The following is a 20,932-nucleotide window of genomic DNA, read 5'->3' on the forward strand; positions in this document are numbered from 1 at the left end:
AAATGTTGATGATACATAATATATACATTGATAAACTGGTAATATTAATCACAGACTCTGCTGAATTGGAAGGGACCCCCAGGGATCATCCAGGGCAGCTCCTGCCCTGCCCAGACCCCCAACAATCCCACCCTGGGCTTCCCTGGCAGCTCCTGGAGCTCTGCGGCTGTGCCCATTCCCTGGGCAGCCTGGGCAGTGCCAGCACCCTCTGGGGGAACAGCCTTTCCCCGAGATCCAACCCAAACCAGCCCTGGCACAGCTCCAGGTATTCTCTCAGTGGTGACACAGAGATCAGGACCTGTCCTGAGCTCAAAATGAGGCAAGGGACTGTTGGTGCATTGGGATGGTGGTTAAAATGCAGGAGTCAGCATTGGGAAGAGGTGAAAAAGTCATGGGAAGCAGACAAACTCTATCCACAGAGCTCTAGGTCAGGTAGAGCTGCCATGTGCTCTCTCAGGAGATGGGATTTTGCCAGTGGAGCAGTGACAGACGTGGAAATGAGCTGTTTGTCAGTGGAACAAAACAATTCCATGGATCCAGGCAGATCCACACTGCCTGATCTGGAGCTCTGGGCTCTCTCCAGTCCCTCTCCAGCTGCTGTGATGTCCAGCAAAGCCACAGGAGGTGACAGAAACAAAGATGTGGGCCCGGCTTGCAGAGCTGCAGATGGCTCAGTGGAGCACAAGGCTGCAGCTCACGCTGGAATACTTTTATATCTCTGGTGGGAGGCTCCAGGCAAGCCAAGAGAGCCCCCAAATCCAGCAGGATGCTGTAGGAGTGTGCTTTGCATTCCCTGGTTGGTCACAGCTTCAGAGAAAACTATTTTTGGACAAGGGGCACATCCCTTCTGCAGGTGCACCTTCCTTCATGTGGCGAGACAGGAGCTGAATGGCAGGAGCAGGTTTTCTTAGAAGGAGAATAAGCAGTAATTTTAGCAAATGAAGGTACTTATGTAAGAATTGGGCTTATAATGTGCACCTAGCTGCATGCCTGTGACAAAAAATGAATCATATTTCCTGCCAAAATAGCTGAGGCCTGTCAGATGGCAGCTTTGTCTGAAGAGAGCAGCAGCAGCTTCACCCGTGAGCTCACTCCCTGATGAGGAGCAATTATAAATGATGCAGTTGAGAATGGGCTACAGAAAATAGCTGACATTTTCTGTCTGTCTGTTAATCCCTGCAGTCTTTCGATCAAACTCTTTCAAGAGTTGCTTTGTGAGCCTTCTGTGGAATCAAAGCTGTACTTTGACAGATGGGGATGAGTGTTTGAATGAAGTATCAGGTGTTTTCCATCTGGAGAGAAGGCAGCTGCTCCACAATCCTGGAACTGTGGCTGTCCCTGGATCCCTGGCAGTGCCCAAGGCCAGGCTGGATGAGGCTTGGAGCAACCTGGGACAGTGGAAAGTGTTCCTGCCATGGCAGGGGTGGGATGAGATGAGTTTTAAAGTCTTTTCTCATCCAAACCATTCTGGGATGCTGTGATTATATAAAAACAGCCCTGGAGAGCATCCTGCGCTCACAGGACCAATTCATAGTCAGATGTGTTTGATGGATGTTTTGTGCCAAGAAAATCTGAAGTGAGAGACTCTGGAGAACTGGAGATGCAGAGGAGCCTGTGCTGGGCCTGCAGGGAAAGAGCAGGGAGAAATATTGTGAGCTACAAAGGAACAAAGTGATAGCATGGATAATTGTATTGGGTAACTTGTGTCTGTCACAGCAAGTGTTTTATGGAATCAGGGAATTGTTGAGGTAGGAAAAGCCCTCTATAAATGTGGAGTCTGCCGAGGTCACCACTGCCGCATGTCCCCATATCCCACATGTCCCCATATCCCACATCCACTAGGTGTTTAAATCTTTCCAAGGACGGGGACTCCACCACTGTTCTGAAAGCCTGTGCCAGGGCTGGACAAACCTTTCCATGGGGAAATTCCTGCTGTGCCCACCCTGAGCTGCCCTGGCCCAGCCTGAGGCCGTTCCCTCTGCTCCTGTCCCTGTTCCCTGGAGCAGAGCCCGACCCCCCCGGCTGTGCCCTCCTGGCAGGAGCTGTGCAGAGCCACAAGGGCCCCTGAGCCTCCTTTGCTCCAGGCTGAGCCCCTGCCCAGCTCCTCAGGGATTCTGCAGCCCCTGCCCAGCTCCTCAGGGATTCTGCAGCCCCTGCCCAGCTCCCTCAGGGATTCTGCAGCCCCTGCCCAGCTCCCTCAGGGATTCTGCAGCCCCTGCCCAGCTCCTCAGGGATTCTGCAGCCCCTGCCCAGCTCCCTCAGGAATTCTCCAACCCCTACCCAGCTCCCTCAGCCTCTCCTGGGGCTCCAGACCCTTCCCAGCTCCAGCCCCGCTCCAGCCCCTCCATGTCTCCTGCCAGGAGCGGCCCGGAGCTGCCCTCAGCACTGGCGGTGCCCAGCAGTGCCAGTTCAGGGGACAATCCCTGCTCCAAGCCGGGTCTGGTACCGCCGCTGTTCCCACCCGGGCTGAGCGAAGCCGTGCCCGGCTCCTCCCGCGGCGGGGCCAGGCCCGGCCTGAGGGGGCGGCCCGGCCGCGTTTGGCGCCATCGCCGCCATGGAGCCCGAGCGGCTGCGGCGCCGCCTGAGCTCCGCGTTCCGGCTGCGGGGGCTCGTCCTGCGCCCGTGAGTAGCGCCGAGCCCGACCCTGCTCCGGTCCCGGACACTGCCCCAGCTCTGGACCCTGCTCCGGTCCCAGATCTTGCTCCGGCCCCGCAGGGATCGGCCCCGGGCGGGCTCGGGCCCGGGGAGCGCCGGTGCGGGATGGGGATGGGGCCGGGGCCGCTCCGCGTCCCCCTCAGCCGGAGCTGCATTTCCCCGCTTTTCCTCCTTCCCCTGCATCGAGGCCTCTGGAGGCTCTTCCAAAGCCATCTTTAGCCGGTCCTGCTGCTGCGGGCCCTTTCCTTCCGGCCGTCCATCCCTCCGTCTGTCCATCCATCCCCCTTATGACCCTGGGTGCCACCAAAGGTCTCTTGCAACCCTCCCTGATGCTGGTGCCGGGTGTTTGGTTGAGTGTTTTTGTCAGCCTCTGACCCTGACAGCGCTGGGATCTGAGTTCCACTTGCCGGTCTTGTGATCAGCACTCTTTGCTAGAGGAAGGAATGGCATTTCCAAAGACAGGAATAGTGTATTTCCAGTATAATAGGATGTGTTATTTAGAGATGCCAGGGTCAATGAGAAGGGATTCCTGCTTGCAGTGGAAGGTGTCATGATTTAAAAGAGACTGGTTCTCCCATCACTCTTATTTTCCCTTTCTTTCTCGTGTGTGTTAATATCAATTAAATTCTCTCTCTGTTGTGGTTGGGATGTGACTATTTTGGACAGTGCCCTGATACTTTCATTAGAGAGGAGCACAAGTCCAGAACTCCTGACTCCACATTTCCCCAAGCTGAGACACTTTGAAGGTCAGGCTGATCACCAAAATGCCACTTGGGTTGGCCAGCAGATGACATTGCTAAGAAAATTGTTATTTTTAATGTGGGACTCTTGACTAAGGTTGAGAGAAGAGCCTGATTTCTAAATCTTCTGTTATTGAGAATTAAAATAACTCCAATTTCAAAGATATTGTTAAACTGGAGCAGGTCCTGTGGGGGCTGTAGAGGTGGTCCTGGGCTGGAGGCTGTGGGGAAGCAGGACAAGCTGGAAGCTCTGCTCTGGTGACATCCCAGCTTCGGGGCTGCGCCCGGATTTGGAGTCCAAAATGAGGGACATGGAGCTGCTGGAATGATCCAGAGGAACCCATGGAGCTGCTCCAGGGCTGGAGCCCCTCTGTTCTGGAGCCAGGCTGGAGAGCTGGGGGTGCTCCCCTGGAGAGGAGAAGGCTCCAGGGAGAGCTCAGAGCCCCTGGCAGGGCCTGAAGGGGCTCCAGGAGAGCTGGAGAGGGACTGGGGACAAGGGATGGAGGGACAGGAGCCAGGGAATGGCTGCCAGTGCCAGAGGGCAGGGATGGGTGGGAGATTGGGAATTGGGAATTGCTGGCTGGGCTGGAATTGCCAGAGCAGCTGTGGCTGCCCCTGGATCCCTGGCAGTGCCCAGACCAGGCTGGACATTGGGGCACCCTGGGACAGTGGGAGGTGTCCCTGCCATGGCAGGGGTGGCACTGGATGGGATTTAAGGTCCCTTCCAGCCCAAACCATTCCATGATTCCATGATTAGAGGGTCAGAGAACCTGGCTTGGAGAGGATGTGAAGGATTTGGGTTGATTTAGCCTCAAGAAGGGAAGATTCATGAGGAGCTAATCCCAGTCTTCCTAAAAGTGAGAAGTGTTCTCAAGGATGCACAGTGACAGGGCAAGAGACATTTAATTCTTCATTGAAATTTAATTCAACTTTGAAGTTGATGGAGTAGAGAAGTGCTGGAATCTCCTCCACTGGGAGCTCTCAAGGCTTGGCTCCACAGGGCCCTGGACAATAAATATGCAGTTTTCTCCTGCTTTCAGGGGAAGGTTGGACCACAGGGTCTCCAGAATTCCCTTCCAACATGGAATTTGTTGTGTGAGACTGAGGTTCTCCACATCTTTTCCCTGATATTTTCAATCCCAATGATTTTTTTTCTTTGACTTAAACCAATGTGCTATTATGCAGAACTAATTATTTCTGATTATTTCTGCTTTTTAACCACAAACCATGTGGTGCTGATGTGTACAGCTGCCAAAATCAGCACAGTTTGTGTCAACTATTGAACATTGATTGCTTTTTGTGCTTTCTCCTCTGGGATTAGGGATGCCCTGAAGTATCTCACTGAAGCTTTCCAGTCCACCAGTGAGGGAGAACTTGATGAAATAATTGAAAATGTCATCGATGCAGTTGAAAAACAGCCGTGTAAGTAAACAATTTCTTTTTCTTGAGCCAATTTTCCTGGCATTCCTGATGTCACCAAGACAAAGACAGTGACTGGCAGCAGAGGCACTGAGGTGTCTTTGTGATATAAAGGGTTGGTTGAGATAAATGTATTTTTTTGCCTTTTATTTTGGTTAAACACTGAGATTTGCAACATCAGCTAAAATTTGTGCCATATAAAGAGTTGGCAGTGCAGAATATCCTGACTTTCCCAAGAGTAGTGACATTTCTCAGTGACAATTACTAAAAATTTGTCTGGGCATCTTTGTACCTGAAAGTGCAATTTTAAATATTATTTTTTAAAATTTTTTTACACATTGGAGGGACAGGACACAGGGAATGGCTTCCCACTGTCAGAGGGCAGGAATGGATGGGAGATTTTGAAGGAATATTTTGAAAGAATATTTTTATGGAATATTTTGAAGGAATATTTTGATGGAATATTTTGAAGGAATATTTTAATGGAATATTTTGAAGGAATTCTTACCTATGAGCGTGGGGAGGCCTTCAAACTCATTTAAATTATCAGTATAAATTAATGAAAACAACAATGTGCCTGTCTCCAGAGCTGTGTTGGAATACTTCAGGCAGCAATCCTTGTGATAATGTTCTGGAACCAAATTAACCTCCAGAATGTGAGAGCTCAGCTCTAACACATTTGTGATATATTTGGCAGCTTTGCATAAACTATAATTGTCTTGTTCTCCGTGTTTGGGGTATTTTTTCCCCAATGGAATGTGTCCTTTTGGTGGCAATATTAAGTGATCCATCTGTGTGCCATTACATGAATTATTTGTGTGTGTTCCTGTGAGGAGACTCAGCCATTGAATGTGAGATGTTGGAGACTCACTTCCTTCCTTGCTGCAGGTTTAACCCTTGGGATTTTTCTTTGCAGTGTCATCCAACATGATTGAGCAGCCCCTGGTGGAAGCAGCAGTCCAGGAATGCAGCCGTGCCCCGGATGAGGCCATGTAGGGTGACATTACAAATGTTCTGGGCACTTCTGGGAGCTGCTGGCATTTCCTTGTTCCTCCTGGGGACAGGAGTGCCAGGCACTGTCTGCAGGCATTGCTCTGTTGTGCTTTTGCCTTTGCTCCAGTGGTGCCTCAGGGTTTAACTTTTACATTTTCACATTCTGTGCTGCTTTAGTGTGTGGGTCTGAGCTTCATATGAGGGATGGTGAGCTCTGTGCACAGAGCAGGGAGACAAAAACTCAGCCCTGGCACCCAGTGCCACATCCAGGCTTTGTTAAACACACCCAGGGATGGGGACTGCACCACCTCCCTGGGCAGCCATTCCAGAACTTCATCACCCTTTCTGTAAAAAACTTCTTCCTGATATCCAACCTGAATTTCCCTTCAGACAGGGAGCCCCAGGAGAGGCTGAGGGAGCTGGGCAGGGGCTGCAGAATCCCCGAGGAGCTGGGCAGGGGCTGCAGAATCCCTGAGGAGCTGGGCAGGGGCTGCAGAATCCCTGAGGGAGCTGGAAGGGGCTGCAGAATCCCTGAGGAGCTGGGCAGGGGCTGCAGAATCCCTGAGGAGCTGGGCAGGGGCTGCAGAATCCCTGAGGAGCTGGGCAGGGGCTGCAGAATCCCTGAGGAGCTGGGCAGGGGCTCAGCCTGGAGCAAAGGAGGCTCAGGGGCCCTTGTGGCTCTGCACAGCTCCTGCCAGGAGGGCACAGCCAGGGGAATGGGGCTCTGCTCCAGGGAACAGGGACAGGAGCAGAGGGAACGGCCTCAGGCTGGGCCAGGGCAGGTTTGGATTGGAAATTGGGAACATTTCTTCATGGAAAAGTTGCCCAGGGCAGTGATGGAGTTGATGCCTCAGGTTTGAGCTTTTCTATGTTTCACATTTTGTGCTGCTTTAGTGTGAGGGTCTGGGCTCCATATCAGGGGATGGTTCTGATGATGTGCAGTTCTGAGCTCTGTGCACAGAGCAGGGAGACAAAACAATTCCTGCTCCAGCTGGGCACCAAGGACAAATGACCCAAATCTCAGCCCCAGAGCACAAACACCGTGGGCTGGAGAGAGAAAAACAAGCAGGGTGGGACTGCCTGGGCTAAAGCTGGAATGGGACAATGAACTGCAAGGTGCAAATGGAGCAGAACTGATCCCAGGGACAGACCCCGTGCCCGGCCGTGCATTTTGGGGCCATTTTGGTTGATCTTGGGTGCAGCCCTGGCTGGGCTCTGGTGCTGCCCAAGGTGGATCCATGGAGGAGATGCTTTGAATGAATCCCTGCTTTATTCTGGAGCTCCATCCAGCCTCTGCTCTAGGGCAGCCTGCACAAGGCATCACCAGGTTGCTCCTCGGAGCCTTTGTTCTCATGGCTGGGCCTCCAGGGGCCCTGAACAGAACCTGGAATTCTGGAATTCAGCTCCTGGGGTTGTACTGGGTGTGCTGCAGGTGGAATATTAACCAACACTTCTGGCCATGCTGTATTTGCTTTGCTCTAGATGAAAGTTATCTCAAGTTGCTTTTGTTCCTTTCTTTTCTGAAAGCACTTTGGAGAAGTTTTCCTCTGGGGTGCCTTCTCCTGCTTTTTTGTTTAGTTTTTTGAAGCCCTGATTGATTTCCCTTCTGTGATAACAAAATGTGGAGCAATTACTGGAGTTTCTGAGGACATTTTGATGCTGATGGATGTGTTTCCTTTCGTGTTCACATCATTGATTCCAAGCATGAAAAGAGATGGTTTGCTGGGCATGTCAATTAGATCCTGTCATCCCCCATCTCTCAGGATGGAGAAAATTTGAGTTTAACTTTGCTCCTTGCCATTGGAATCTTTATGATGCAGATGGTGTGAGGGTGACTCTTCTTTCTGGTGCTTTTTTATACTCAATGTAGGTTTTTTCTGCTCCAGAAGTGAAGAGAAATCCATTTGTACAGATTCTCAGTGCAGAGTCCTGAAGGGAAAAGCTCTACAGATCACAGGGACAAGTCTTTTTCATTATTTAACTAAAAGATGGAGGAGAAAATAGACTATAAAATAGACTAAGAAATAGAATATAAAATAGAGACATGGTGATGATATTGAACAAAACAATTTGTCAGTTTGTTTCACTCACTTCATGGATTCACAGAGTGGTTTTGCTTGGAAGGTAACACTCAGTTAATGCTGTCACTGTTCTTATTTCAGAGAAAATGTTTTCAACATTATTGGAGCCTTTGACATCCCACGTTTTATTTATAATTCAGAAAGAAAGAAGTTCCTGCCGTAAGTCTCCAATATTTTAAATTTCAAGCACTTCCTGTTTTAAGACCAAAACCTCTATAGGATAGGTCTGGTTTTAATCTTTCCCTCTTGGCTCTGTTCAGCTGAAGCCTGAGTGAGAAAAGCAATAAATGTTTAAGACCATAAACCAAGTTTATTCCACCTAATGAATAAAAAAGACAGTAAGGCTAAGGTCATACATCACCAAAGGTAGTTTGGGGTTATTTTTTTTCTCACATTGGGCTGTTTAAATTTATTTTTTTAATAAATTTGATCTGTCTGTTGCCTGTATTTATTTCTCAGTCTGTATCTTGCAGCTCCCTGAAGCCCTGGGGGGTTTCTAAGGAGAGCTCCAAACAGTAACAAAGAAAAATTAGGAGCAGCTGGTGAGAAACTGCAGGAATAATGCTTTTGTTCACAACTGCTTAAAGGCATAACTGCTTTTTTTAAAATGGATTTCTGCAGAGGTCTCTGGGTGGAAGGATAAATCTCAAGGCCTGTGAGTTAGAGGGGAATGAAGTGGAGGCAGAAATGCAGAAACTCAGGATCCTGAGCAGGAATGTACCTAAACCATCGTGCAGCTTCTGCAGCCTCCCAGGCCTTTGAGATCAATAACTCATCTTGCTGTGGGAATATCCCTGTGTGACCCTGGGGTTGTGTTGGTTCCCTGCAGCCTGTCCATGACTGACCTGCCCAGGCCGAGTTTGTTTGGGACTGCCCGGGACAAGGCGGAGCTGTTCCGGGAGCGCTACTGCATCCTGCAGCAGGTCAGAGCCCGGGAGGGGCCTGCTCCTTCCAGACACACAGCCTGCTCTTCCTCCTTCCAGACACACACCCTGCTCCTTCCAGACACACAGCCTGCTCTTCCTCCTTCCAGACACACACCCTGCTCCTTCCAGACACACAGCCTGCTCTTCCTCCTTCCAGACACACACCCTGCTCCTTCCAGACACACAGCCTGCTCTTCCTCCTTCCAGACACACAGCCTGCTCCTTCCAGACACACAGCCTGCTCCTTCCAGACACACAGCCTGCTCTTCCTCCTTCCAGACACACAGCCTGCTCCTTCCAGACACACAGCCTGCTCCTTCCAGACACACAGCCTGCTCTTCCTCCTTCCAGACACACAGCCTGCTCCTTCCAGACACACAGCCTGCTCTTCCTCCTTCCAGAAACACAGCCTGCTCTTCCTCCTTCCAGACACACAGCCTGCTCCTTCCAGACACACAGCCTGCTCTTCCTCCTTCCAGACACACAGCCTGCTCCTTCCAGACACACAGCCTGCTCCTTCCAGACACACAGCCTGCTCTTCCTCCTTCCAGACACACAGCCTGCTCCTTCCAGACACACAGCCTGCTCCTTCCAGACACACACCCTGCTCTTCCTCCTTCCAGACACACAGCCTGCTCCTTCCAGACACACAGCCTGCTCTTCCTCCTTCCAGACACACAGCCTGCTCCTTCCAGACACACTCCCTGCTCCTTCCAGAAACACAGCCTGCTCTTCCTTCTTCCAGACACCCACCCTGCTCCTCCCAGAAACACACCCTGCTCTCCTGCTCCTTCCAGAAACACTCCCTGCTCTCCCTCACCAACCCTCTGCCTCCCAGCTTGTCACAAAGAACTTCCTTAGCAGCCTCACAGATGCTTTCAGGACACTTTCTTTAGGCTTATTTTATTACCTGGTGCATTTTTTAGGCTTAGTTTTATGATCTGGTGTTATTGATCATCTGTTTCTTGGAAGCAAATTCTTGTCAAAAGAATTATTAAAAGTTGTTGGATGGAGTAAGAACTTTCTGAAGTTCTTACTTTCTTCTTTCTGAAGAACTTTCTGTTTTGCATAGTGCTTGTAGCAAACTGGCTTTTTGGCAGCGCTCATTTCTTTTTAAACTGAATCACTTCAATTTTGGTTTGTGCAGAGGACTCACAGACACGAGCTGTTCACTCCTTCACCAGTGGATGCTCATCCTGATGATAGCAAGAACAAATTCCAGGTAAGAAGTTGGGAGTTCTTTCCAGTTGCAATCCAAACAATGACAGCAGTTCTTTATGCTAGCAGCCACTATTGGGAATCTGCTCCTAAGGCACATTCAGAAATCAGGCTCTGATTTTGGTGATGAGCCTGGATCCTCTGGCTCAGCTGGGTGTTCATGCACAGCCATGTCCTCTGCGGGGCTTTGGGGGGAAAAGCAACCAAGGGAGTTTGAGTTTGGAGGCTTTGATTTGACTCTGATTGGATTCTTTGCCTTTGACCCCAGCTAAAGACAGTGGAGACTCTCTTGGGCAGTCCAGCTAAGGTGGGAGAAGTGATTGTGCTGGGGATGATCACTCAGCTCAAGGAGGTGAGTTCCTTTTTGCTGTGGGGTCTCTGATCACTCTCATTGTGCTGGGGATGATCACTCAGCTCAAGGAGGTGAGTTCCTTTTTGCTGTGGGGTCTCTGATCACTCTCATTGTGCTGGGGATGATCACTCAGCTCAAGGAGGTGAGTTCCTTCTTGCTGTGGGGTCTCTGATCACTGCTCACTCAGTGCTGTAATGCATTAAAAATGAGAAAACTTAAATATCTCACACTGATCATTCTGAGAGACTTTTCCACAAGCATTCAGTGCCAGTGTGTGTGGAAATGTCTTTATTTGTCTTCCCACTATAACATTTTTATGCCAGCAACCAGAAGCAGTGAGGATTTTTTTGCTTGTCCCTTCCTGAGGGGCTGGAGCTTCCAGTGGCTGAGTTTGGAGTTGCCAGTGCCCTGCATTGTGATTTCAGGGAGGGGAGCACCAGCAATCCCAACTGCAGCAGCTCCCAGGGAAGCTGCTGAGATACATTTCCTATAAATGACATAATTTTCAGTTCTTGCCAGCTTAAAACATTAAACCAACCAAGTGATTTCTAAATGCTGACTGATAGATGTTTCTGATTGAAGCATTTGTGTGTTTGCTATATTTTGCTTTATTAATGAATCCTGTTTTGTAGGGGAAGTTTTTCCTAGAAGACCCCACAGGAGTGGTGCAGCTAGACCTTAGTAAAGCAATATCCTTTTGTTGTGATGGAATTTCCTGTAGAGCTGCAGGATCTGAAATTGAACAGCAAATCAGTGCTGACCGTTCAGAATTCCATCTTGGGAGCTGCAGCTCTTTCTCCTTTGTTTGCAATTCCTGGTCCTGCCTTTCCCTTGGACATGGGACTTCCCCTCCCCATGGAAGCAGAGCCTGCTCCCGTTCCTGGGCTCTCTCTGGAGTTACCTGCTCAGGTACCAGGGAATTTCCAGGCTCTTCAGGCACAGCCTGTGACCTTCCAGTGCTGTCCAAATCCATTACACCAGCTGGAAAGCAAATTTTGGTTCAAAAACCTACTTTAAATCTAAGAAAAATACATTCCTTAACCCTGCTGCACCAGTTCCACAGTGGGTTATACACTGAATCCTCCTTTGTTCTGGCAGAAGGTAAAGCACTCTGGGTTTGTTTTTCAGCTTGTAATAAATGATTCTGCTCAAGCTGTGGCTGAGCAGAGAAGTCTCATTTTGGTGACCATCACTGAGATTTTTGGCCTTCAGCTTTTTGCTGTGACTCTGGAGGCAGAGAGGAGGAATTTGGGGGTTTTGGGGAACGTGAGCAGCTTTGAGGATTGGCCCCAGCGTGCTTGGAGAAGTTATGAGTGGATTAGGAAGACAGCCTGGAATAACCAGAGGAATGATTTAATGATCTGAAAATACTGCTCTGTGCTGGCAAAGCTTTTTAATGAGGCTTCTCATTAGGATGATGTAAGAGCTTGCAGTTTTGGAGCCTTGTTTTAGCAAAAAAAAAAAAAAAAGAAAAAAAAAAGGCTATTTCTGTCTGTGGAATGTTCCTCTGTGCAAGACCCAGGATCTCAGTCTGTTTTCTGGGGTGTTTTATGCTTGTAAGAAGAAGCTGGGAGCAGAAATGAGAGTGAGGATAAATAAATAAATCACCAAGTTCCTTCTGTTCTCAACAGTGGGGTTTGAGACAAGGAGCTGTGGGATGGGGCCAGCACAATCAGGCAATCCTTGTGTGCTTCAGGGGTTGTTCTGTGGCTGTGCAGCAAATCAGGAATAGCTGGGGTTTAAAAACAAAATTGATTTCCTTCTCAGCCCCTTTTCCACCCCAATCTTTCCCTGCTCTGGTTCTGCTGCCACCAGAGAGGGACTGATGGAGGCTGGGGCTGGCAGTGCAGCACGGCTGCCAGCTCTGACTAATGTCTGGGACATGATGCTCTTAGAAAAACTCAGGGGTTCTTTTGCTGTTTTGCTCTTCCAAAACCTCCTAGGCTGGTATGAAGATGAAGTTTTCCATGTGAACGCTTTTGGATTTCCGCCCACTGAGCCTTCTGCTACCACGAGGTACAAAAGTGGCTTTTGGCAGCCTCACTCCATGTTTTCCCTGGGCTTTCTAAGTAAGATCATTGTTATTTTGTAATTTCTCTGACATTCAAGTCTGTTATTCTTCCTCCTCCCCAAATGCTTTAAAATAAATCCCATTTTAAGGAAGCAGTTCTGGGCTTGGAGGCCCTGTAGGGTTTGGCAGAAAAACCCTTCCAGAGGCCTTTGGGTTGTGCTTATTAATGGAAATTGGGATGTAAACCCTTCTCAATGGCCAAGCCAGGCAACTGTTCCATGGGAGACAGAAACTCCTTGTTGCTGAGAGAGTGGGTCCCTGGGACAGTGGGAGTGGAATGGATCCCATCCCACTGGAATGGGATGAGCTCTAAAGTCCCTTTGGACCCAAACCATGCTGGGATCCTGACTGGGGCATTTCAATGCTGCAGAGCCTTCTATGGGAACATCAACTTCTTTGGAGGCCCTTCCTCAACATCAGTGAAGGCTTCTGCCAAGCTGAAGCAGCTGGAGGAGGAGAATGAGGATGCCATGTTTGTGTTTGTGTCTGATGTGTGGCTGGACCAAGCAGAGGTGCTGGAAAAGCTTCACATGATGTTTTCAGGTAGGTGAGAGTTGCTTCCACTCTAAACCTTGTTTGCCTGATTTGTTTCTATAAATTCTTAGTGCAAATAGGGTTTTGACCATTTTCTGGGTTGTGATAGGAATGTTTCCCTTGCTCCTGAAAGTTCTTCCTGGGTTTAGCTTGAAGGCTAATTCCTTAATTCAGAGAGATGAGCATTGCTGCCCACTGCCAGATGGGATATTGGGAATGAGGAATTCCTGGCTGGGAGGGTGGAGAGGGACTGGGATGGAGTTCCCAGAGCAGCTGTGGCTGCCCTGCATCCCTGGCAGTGCCCAAGGCCAGGTTGGACGTTGGGCTTGGAGCAGCCTGGGACAGTGGGAGGTGTCCCTGCCCATGGAAATGAGGTGGAATGGGATGGGATTTAAGGTCCCTTCCAGCCCAAGTCACTGCAGGATTCTGGGATCAGTAATGGGGACAGCACTGCATAAAACATTAATGCTACATAAAGGAGCATTTCTGAATTGCTCCTTGAGTTTGGGAACAGCCTGTCCCTCCTGCCTGGGGCACAATGGAAGTGTGAGTTTAAAACCAGCCCAGAATTGAGGGTGGGAAGCTGCTCCCCACCAAAAGGGAGCTGGACACAAATGAGCAGAGTCATGCAGGAGTTCCAAACCAGTTGTGTCTGGGTCAGAGCTGGGCACACTGGGCTCGAGGCAGGTGCTGAGGGCAGGAGGGGACTTTGCTCCCTGAGCTTTGTGTGCTGAGCTCCCCTGGCAGGGATGCTCACCTTGCATTTGCTGTTCTGAGACTTTACAGGCCAGTAATAACCTTCTTAATTACCAACTCAACGAGCAGCTGTGGGGGGGAGCAAGGGAAAATATTGATGAGCCATTTCTCTGGGCTAAGCAATTCTCTTCTATTTACCAGCCCTTTGAAAAGCAGTGAAGTAAATCCAAGTGTGATTCTGTGTGTCAGGAAAATGGAGAGGAACTGGGGTGTGAGATGAATGCCTGAGTAGCTGTTTCTATTTTTATTTCAGGGGTGGGAATCAGGTTTCTTTTTGCCTCCCCTTTGCTTTGAAGCAGTTAATGGGTGAGGTTGTGAGCACTCATCAGATCCTCAAGCTGCTCAGGCAATTCCAGTTACTGCTGCTTTGTAATGCCAGAGGGGGAACTGGATGTTGGGAGAGCCCTTAAATTGGGGTGATCAGGGAGGTTAATAGCAGCTCAGTGCTGTCTGCTTACTGTTTTCCTCTTGAAGGCAATAATGCATTTAAAAATGGCATTATTTATAATAATTGCACTTGGTGTGATTCTGTGGCTGGGGCAGGAGTTGGATACACACAAACACTGCTGGAGCTCAGCCTAGAAATGCCACAGGGCTCCCTCAAAGTGACATTTGTGCATTGCCATCCCCTTTCTGAGCTAAAAACAGCCTGGATCAAGAAAATCAGTCAGGTGTATTAATAGCAGCAGAGCCTGAAGTGCTGTTTGAGTTCCTGCTTTTCCTGGGATGGGCTGGGTGCTGAAGTGGATGGGCACAGATGGGTACAGATACTCACAGATCCTCTCTTCTCCCAGGTTATTCCTCTGCACCTCCCACCTGCTTTTTCTTCTGTGGAAATTTTTCATCTGCACCATATGGCAGAAATCAAATCCAGTCCCTGAAAGGTGAGGTCCTTGTGAACAGCCAGACATGTGCACTGAATTGAAATAATGCTGGCAAACAAATGAAGAGAGCAGAAAATAAATCCCTTTCAGCACAGGGGGATCCACCCAAGGGGTGTTTATTGGTTTATTTCTAACCAGGTGTTGTCCCTGCTTTTCCCAGGTTCCTTGAAGGCTCTGGCAGATACTATATGTGAATATCCCAGCATCCACCAAAGGTACAGAGCAAGGGGAAATCTGTTTATTTTGTGAAGCCTTTCGTTGCTTGCAGAAGCTGAGAGTTACCCTATTTTCTGTGTCTTGTGAGGCAGCTGTGATCAGATAAAAAGCTGCTTTTGTAACAGGCCTGCAGCTTTGTTTGGGAGCAGGGTGAGCTTGATTTTATCTAAAATAGCTTGGGCATGGAAAGTGCTAATGAGGGAGCCAAGGTCTCCCCCTGGGATACTTCCCTGGCTCCTGCTCTCTGAATTCAGAACATCAGACCCAGCTTTAGATCAGTTTATACAAAAGTGATTTGTTAAACTTCTTTTTTTTTGTTGTTTTTTTGGGTTTTTTTTGCAGTAGTCGATTTGTGTTTGTCCCTGGTCCTGAAGATCCTGGGCCTGGTTCCATTTTACCAAGGTCAGTTTGCTTCCCTTCCTCACATCTTGGAATTTTGAGTGAAATTTGAGTTAAAGATGGTAAGAGTCTTTGTTGATACCTCTGTTATTTATTTTAGACCTCCCCTGGCTGAAAATATCACTCAGGAATTCAGACAGCTGGTGCCATTTTCAGTTTTCACCACAAATCCCTGCAGGTAACCATGTAACTGCTAATTTTATAAAATAAATTATGTGCAAATATAATTTTCAAAGCCTATAAATGTTGAGGAAAATTTGCCTTAAATTTTTCAAATTAATAGAACTCTTCACTTTCATGAATTGTAACTAGTTTTAGATACACTAAGACAAAAAAAAAAATCAGTGAAAAAAGGATGTAGTGCTAAAAAAATGATATTTAATATGTAAGGGATAGTATTATTTTCATTCAGTTGTCTGTATTAGAGGGAGATCAGCTTTCTAATGCATTTCCCTCATTTTCAGGTTCACCTGAATTAATTTCCCTGCTGTTTTCACTCAGGGTTCAGTACTGCACCCAGGAAATCATCATTTTCCGGGAAGATTTGGTCAACAAAATGTGCAGGAACTGTGTTCGCTTCCCAAGCAGCACCATGGACATTCCCAACCATGTGAGTGAGTTAATTCACCAATTTTTGCCAAGATGTTTGATTTTATTGATCAGCAGGGCTGGATTTTGGGGGCTCTGGTGCTCATTTTTGTGCCACATTGCATGAATAACCCAGAGAGGTTGTGAGAAGGATTTATGCATTGAGAATTTTTGTTTTTCTTGACATTTTGACAGCAAAATAACTCAGACCATGATAGTTTAAGGTGGGATTGAGTGATTCTGTCTCACTGGAGCTGCCCTTGAGCACAGAACTTCAGAGCAGCAACCAACCCTGAATGTCCTGCCAAGAATCACTGATTCCTAAAGGCAGATTTTAATGGAAAGTACCGTTTTTTAAAGATTTGATTGGTTACCATTTGCAGTAAAGCAGCAAATTCCTCTAAAATTCATCTGCTTGTTTTGTCTCCTCAGCTGAAATTGAAATTTTGAAATTCTGCTTCTCACCCATCAGTGAGCTCTGGGTTGTGGTTGCACTTAATGAATCCACAGCAGGAGCTGAGGGGATTGACTGAAATAATGGCATGAGAAGCATCCAGGTGGTCCTGGCTGATTGCAGTGATGGATGGAGAATGGTTTTATTTCTTTTGCAGGAGGTTTTTGTGTTTGGTTGCCTCAGAAAGGTGTTTTTGCTCAGTGTTTCTGTGAACACCCCATGGACACCGAGCTACCTTGGTTTTGTGGGCACATTTCAGTTCCTGACTCTTCCCTGTCCTCATCCAAGGGAAGGAAATGTGGAATTGCAGCACTTTCTGCAGGTTGTTTTTTGCATACTCCACTTTTCCTCTGCCTTTTTGGCCTATTTTAATTCAGCCATCAGTGGGAAAAAAACAAGAGAGAGGGAAATTTTGTCACAAAGAAAGGAAAATCATCTGGGATTCAAAGGATTTCTTCAGTTCAGGGAAAAGACTTTTTAAGTGGGGTTAAGTGGAAAGCAGTAAGGAAAATAAAAGCCAAAAAATGAGAGTTGTGGCAGTGTTGGTGCTTTCTGGGCTGGAGGAACAGGTAAGGGATTCTCCTGGAGAGTCTGACTGATGAGATAACTGTGACACCTTCAAATGCTGGCCTTTAGAAAGGCTTTTGTGTATTAAAACCTCCACAGCTGAAGAAAGGAAGGAGCAGCTCACTGCTTTACTCCAGAAATCATTCATAATCAGCAGGAATGAGATGCAAAAAAACCCCAAACATTTCCAGTTTTAAAAAGGTTCTTTATTAACCCACACTGACACGTGCAGGGGTGAACTGAGCTTGCAGCAAATGCTTCAAACCAAGATTTGTGGGGTTTTATTTGCAGTTTGTGAAGAGCATTTTATCCCAGGGGATAAATGCTTAAAACCAAATGTTTGTGGGTTTGGTTTTTTATTTTTTTTTTTGTTGCAGTTTGTAAGGACCATTTTATCCCAGGTGTAATGCTCAAAACCCAAGTGTTTGTGGTTGGGGTTTTTTTGTTGTTTGTTTGGGGTTTCTTGTTTGGTTTTTTTTTGTGGGTTTTTTTTGGGTTTTTTGTTTGTTTGTTTGTGTTTTTGGGTGTTTTTTTTTTTTGGCTGCAGTTTGTGAGGACCATTTTATCCCAGGGGATAAATGCTTCATATGTTTCAAACCAAATGTTTGTGGGTTTTATTTTTTTTGCAGTTTGTTAAGACCATTTTATCCCAGGGGTAATGCTCAAAACCAGGTGTTTGTGGGGTTTTTGTTGCAGCTTGTAAGGATAATTTTATCCCAGGTGTAATGTTTAAAACCAAGTGAGTATTGGTTGTTTTTTTTTTAATTTTTTGTTCTTGTTTTTGCTTTTTTTGGTTGCAGTTTGTGAAGACCATTTTATCCCAGGAGATAAATGCTTAAAACCAGATGTTTGTGGGTTTTTTAGCAGTTTGTGAAAACCATTCTATCCCAAGGGTAATGCTTAAAACCAAGTGTTTGTGGGATTTTTGTTGCACTTTGTGAAGACCATTCTGTCCCAGGAGATAAATGCTTAAAACCAAGTGAATGTCGGTTTTTTTGTTGCAGTTTGTAAGGACTGTTTTATCCCAGGGGCAATGCTTAAAACCAAGTGTTTGTGGTTGTTTTTTTCTTGTTGTTGCAGTTTGTGAAGACCATGTTATCCCAGGTGTAGTGTTTAAAACCAAGTGTTTGTGTGTTTGGGTTTTTTGGTTTTTTTGTTTTTTTTTTTTTTTTGGTTGTTTTTTGGTTGCAGTTTGTGAAAACCATTTTATCCCAGGTGATAAGTGCTTCAAACATTTCCAACCAAGTGTTTTTGGTTTTTTTTTTTTTTCTTTTTTTGCAGTTTGTAAAGACCATTTTATCTCAGGTGTAATGCTTAAAAACAAATGTTTGTGGGTTTGGGGTTTTTTTGTTTTGTTGGGGTTTTTTTTGTGTTTTTTTTTAATTTGTTTTTTCTGTCTGTTTTTTTAATGTAATTTTTGTTTGTTTTTGGGGCTTTTTTGTTGCAGTTTGTGAAGACCATTTTATCGCAGGAGTAATGCTTAAAACCAAGTGTTTACGGTTGTTTATGGGGTTTTTTTGGTTTTGTGGGTTTTTTTGGGGGGGGTTGTGTCATTTTTTTTTGTTTGTTTTTTTGGGTTTTTTTTTTTTTTTTTTGGTTGCTGTTTTCGTTTTGTTTTTTTTTTGGTTGCAGTTTGTGAAGACCATTCTATCCCAAGGGTAAAATGCTTATAACCAAATGGTTGTGGGGTTTTTTGTTGCAGTTTGTGAGGACCATTTTATCCCAGGGGGTAAATGCCTCATATTTTTCTAACCAAGTGCTTGTGTGTTTGTTTTTGCTGTTGCAGTTTGTGAAGACCGTTCTGTCCCAGATATAATGCTTACAACCAAATGTTTGTGGGGGTTTTTTCTTGCAGTTTATGAAGATCATTTTATCCCAGGGGTAATGCTAAAACCAAATGGTTGTGGAGTTTTTGTTTTTTGTTACAGTTTGTGAAGACCATTTTATCCCAGGGGATAAACGCCTCATATATTTCTAACCAAGTGTTTGTGGTTTGTTTTTGCTATTGCAGTTTGTGAAGACGATTTAATCTCAGGTGTAACAATTCAAATCAAATGTTTGTGTGTTTGTTTTTTGGTTGCAGTTTGTGAAGACCATTTTATCCCAGGTATAATGCTTATAACCAAATGTTTGTGGGGTTTTTTGTTGCAGTTTGTGAAGACCATTTTATCCCAGGGGATAAATGCCTCATATTTTTCTAACCAAATGTTTGTGGTTTGTTTTTTGGTTGCAGTTTGTGAAGACCATTCTGTCCTAGGTATAATGCTTATAACCATTAATGCTTATAATGTTTGTGGTTTTTTTGGTTGCAGTTTGTGAAGACCATTCTGTCCCAGGTGTAATGCTTATAACCAAATGTTTGTGTGTTTGTTTTTTGGTTGCAGTTTGTGAAGACCATTCTGTCCCAGGTGTAATGCTTATAACCAAATGTTTGTGTGTTTGTTTTTTGGTTGCAGTTTGTGAAGACCATTCTGTCGCAGGGCCACCTGAGCCCGCTGCCCCTGTACGTCAGCCCCGTGTTCTGGGCCTACGATTACTCCCTGAGGGTTTATCCCCTGCCAGACCTGCTGGTCACAGCTGACAAACACGACCCCTTCAGTGTCACCAGCAGCGAGTGCCTCTGCATCAACCCCGTGAGCGCCTCCCTCCCTCCCTCCTCACCCCTGCACTCCCATTTTCCTCTCATAAATGGGATTTTTCCCCCTTTTTCCTTCACAGGGCTCGTTTCCCAGAAGTGGATTTTGCTTCAAGGTGTTCTACCCCTCCAACAAGACAGTTGAAGACAGGTAAATATTTATTTCTTATGTGCTGAGTTTCTGATTATCATCAAAATAAGATAAAAACCACAGAAAATTTGTAATATTTGAATATTCCAGCAGCTTAACTCACACTTCATACTTAGGCAGTGCAGCAAATCCAAATGCCCAGAACTGAAGCAATAAATGTAGAAATTACAAATATCAGTGATGGAAAGCACAATTCAAAAGTATAAGGAGACGATTGCCTGATTTTCAATGATAGAGAACTAACTGGGAAGGAGATTTGTTTCTGGGGATGATGGTTGTTACATAAATTAATTAAATTCAGGAAAAAAATTTACTTCATTTTGTGATAATTATCAAGCCCAGAAGCAACTTTCAGGCTTTGATTTCAGAGATTTTTAAATCTGCACTTGTTCATTCCACTGACTGGAGAAAAGCTGGCTGCAACACCAAAGAAGTGTTAACGTGTATTAATATTCCAGCAGCTTAACTCACACTTCATACTTAGGCAGTGCAACAAATCCAAATGCCCAGAACTAAAGCAATAAATGTAGAAATTACAAATATCAGTGATGGGAAGCACAATTCAGAAGTAAAAGGAGATGATTGCACTGCCTGATTTTCAGTGATAGGGAACTAATTGGGAAAGAGATTTGTTTCTGGGGGTGAGGGTTGTTACATAAATTAATTACATTTAGGAATATTTTTTGCTTCATTTTGTGATAATCATCAAGCCCAGAAGCCACTTTCAGGCTTTGATTTCACGTATTTTCAAATCTGCACTTTTTAATTCCACTGACTGGAGAAAAGCTAGCTGCAACACCAAAAAAGTGTTAAAATGTATCAAAGGGCTTAAAATGGATGAAAATTTACCTGTTTGAAATAATGATGGTATAACCCATGAGGAAAAGCATAAATTTATCTTCTCCTTGTTGGAAAAACCTTCCCAGGGAATTAATAATGGGTCAGCCCATTTAACTTCTACTTTAATATAAAAAATATCACACCATGAGATACTTCAGGTCTTTAAACAGTTGCAAACATTATCAAGTGTTTCCTAGATAAAGAAATAGGACAACATTATGAACTATTTTTAAAATAAACCTTCTAAATACTGTTTTTCTTTGGTATTTTCAGCAAGCTTCAAGGACTCTGAATTTCTGTGGCACTGAAAAAAGGCAGTGAACCCATGGGAAGCCAGCTGTATTTTTTTTTTACATGCTTTAGTTTTGTGATGTATTATGAACTTTTTATAAAAAATGTCAAAGTCAAAACCGATTTGTTTTGTACACAAATAAACTTTTACAGGAAAAGACA

At 46.0% G+C, this 20,932-nt stretch overlaps 1 protein-coding gene across 2 annotated transcripts; it reads left to right on the forward strand.

Annotated features, from left to right (window-relative positions):
• Positions 1-2,554: 2,554 nt before the first annotated feature.
• On the forward strand, positions 2,555-20,932 carry POLE2 (DNA polymerase epsilon 2, accessory subunit). Of its 2 annotated transcripts, XM_054286887.1 has the most exons (19): positions 2,555-2,622; positions 4,717-4,817; positions 5,731-5,806; positions 7,970-8,047; positions 8,718-8,811; positions 9,962-10,036; positions 10,301-10,384; positions 11,017-11,073; positions 11,437-11,485; positions 12,328-12,400; positions 12,826-12,998; positions 14,540-14,629; positions 14,790-14,844; positions 15,188-15,247; positions 15,345-15,422; positions 15,746-15,854; positions 19,310-19,486; positions 19,572-19,639; positions 20,753-20,932. In XM_054286887.1, the coding sequence occupies exons 1-19, from the start codon at positions 2,555-2,557 to the stop codon at positions 20,769-20,771; spliced, it is 1,584 nt and encodes a 527-aa protein (XP_054142862.1). In that variant the 3' UTR covers positions 20,772-20,932. The 2 variants fall into 2 exon arrangements, with proteins under 2 accessions (XP_054142862.1, XP_054142861.1); XM_054286886.1 differs by having other exon boundaries at positions 19,310-19,639.

This window comes from Melozone crissalis, unplaced genomic scaffold, assembly GCF_028551555.1.
Source record: "Melozone crissalis strain CALT ecotype California unplaced genomic scaffold, PUWL_Pcris_2 ptg000056l_1, whole genome shotgun sequence".
NCBI lineage: Eukaryota > Metazoa > Chordata > Aves > Passeriformes > Passerellidae > Melozone > Melozone crissalis.

Bases quoted from the DNA above. Each gene is read 5' to 3' on its own strand.
- POLE2 (XM_054286886.1), top strand. From the start codon at position 2,555: ATGGAGCCCGAGCGGCTGCGGCGCCGCCTGAGCTCCGCGTTCCGGCTG. The intron at 5,807-7,969 runs GTAGGGTGACAT...TTCTTATTTCAG, and splicing joins CGTGCCCCGGATGAGGCCAT to AGAAAATGTTTTCAACATTA. The intron at 14,630-14,789 runs GTGAGGTCCTTG...TGCTTTTCCCAG, and splicing joins TCAAATCCAGTCCCTGAAAG to GTTCCTTGAAGGCTCTGGCA.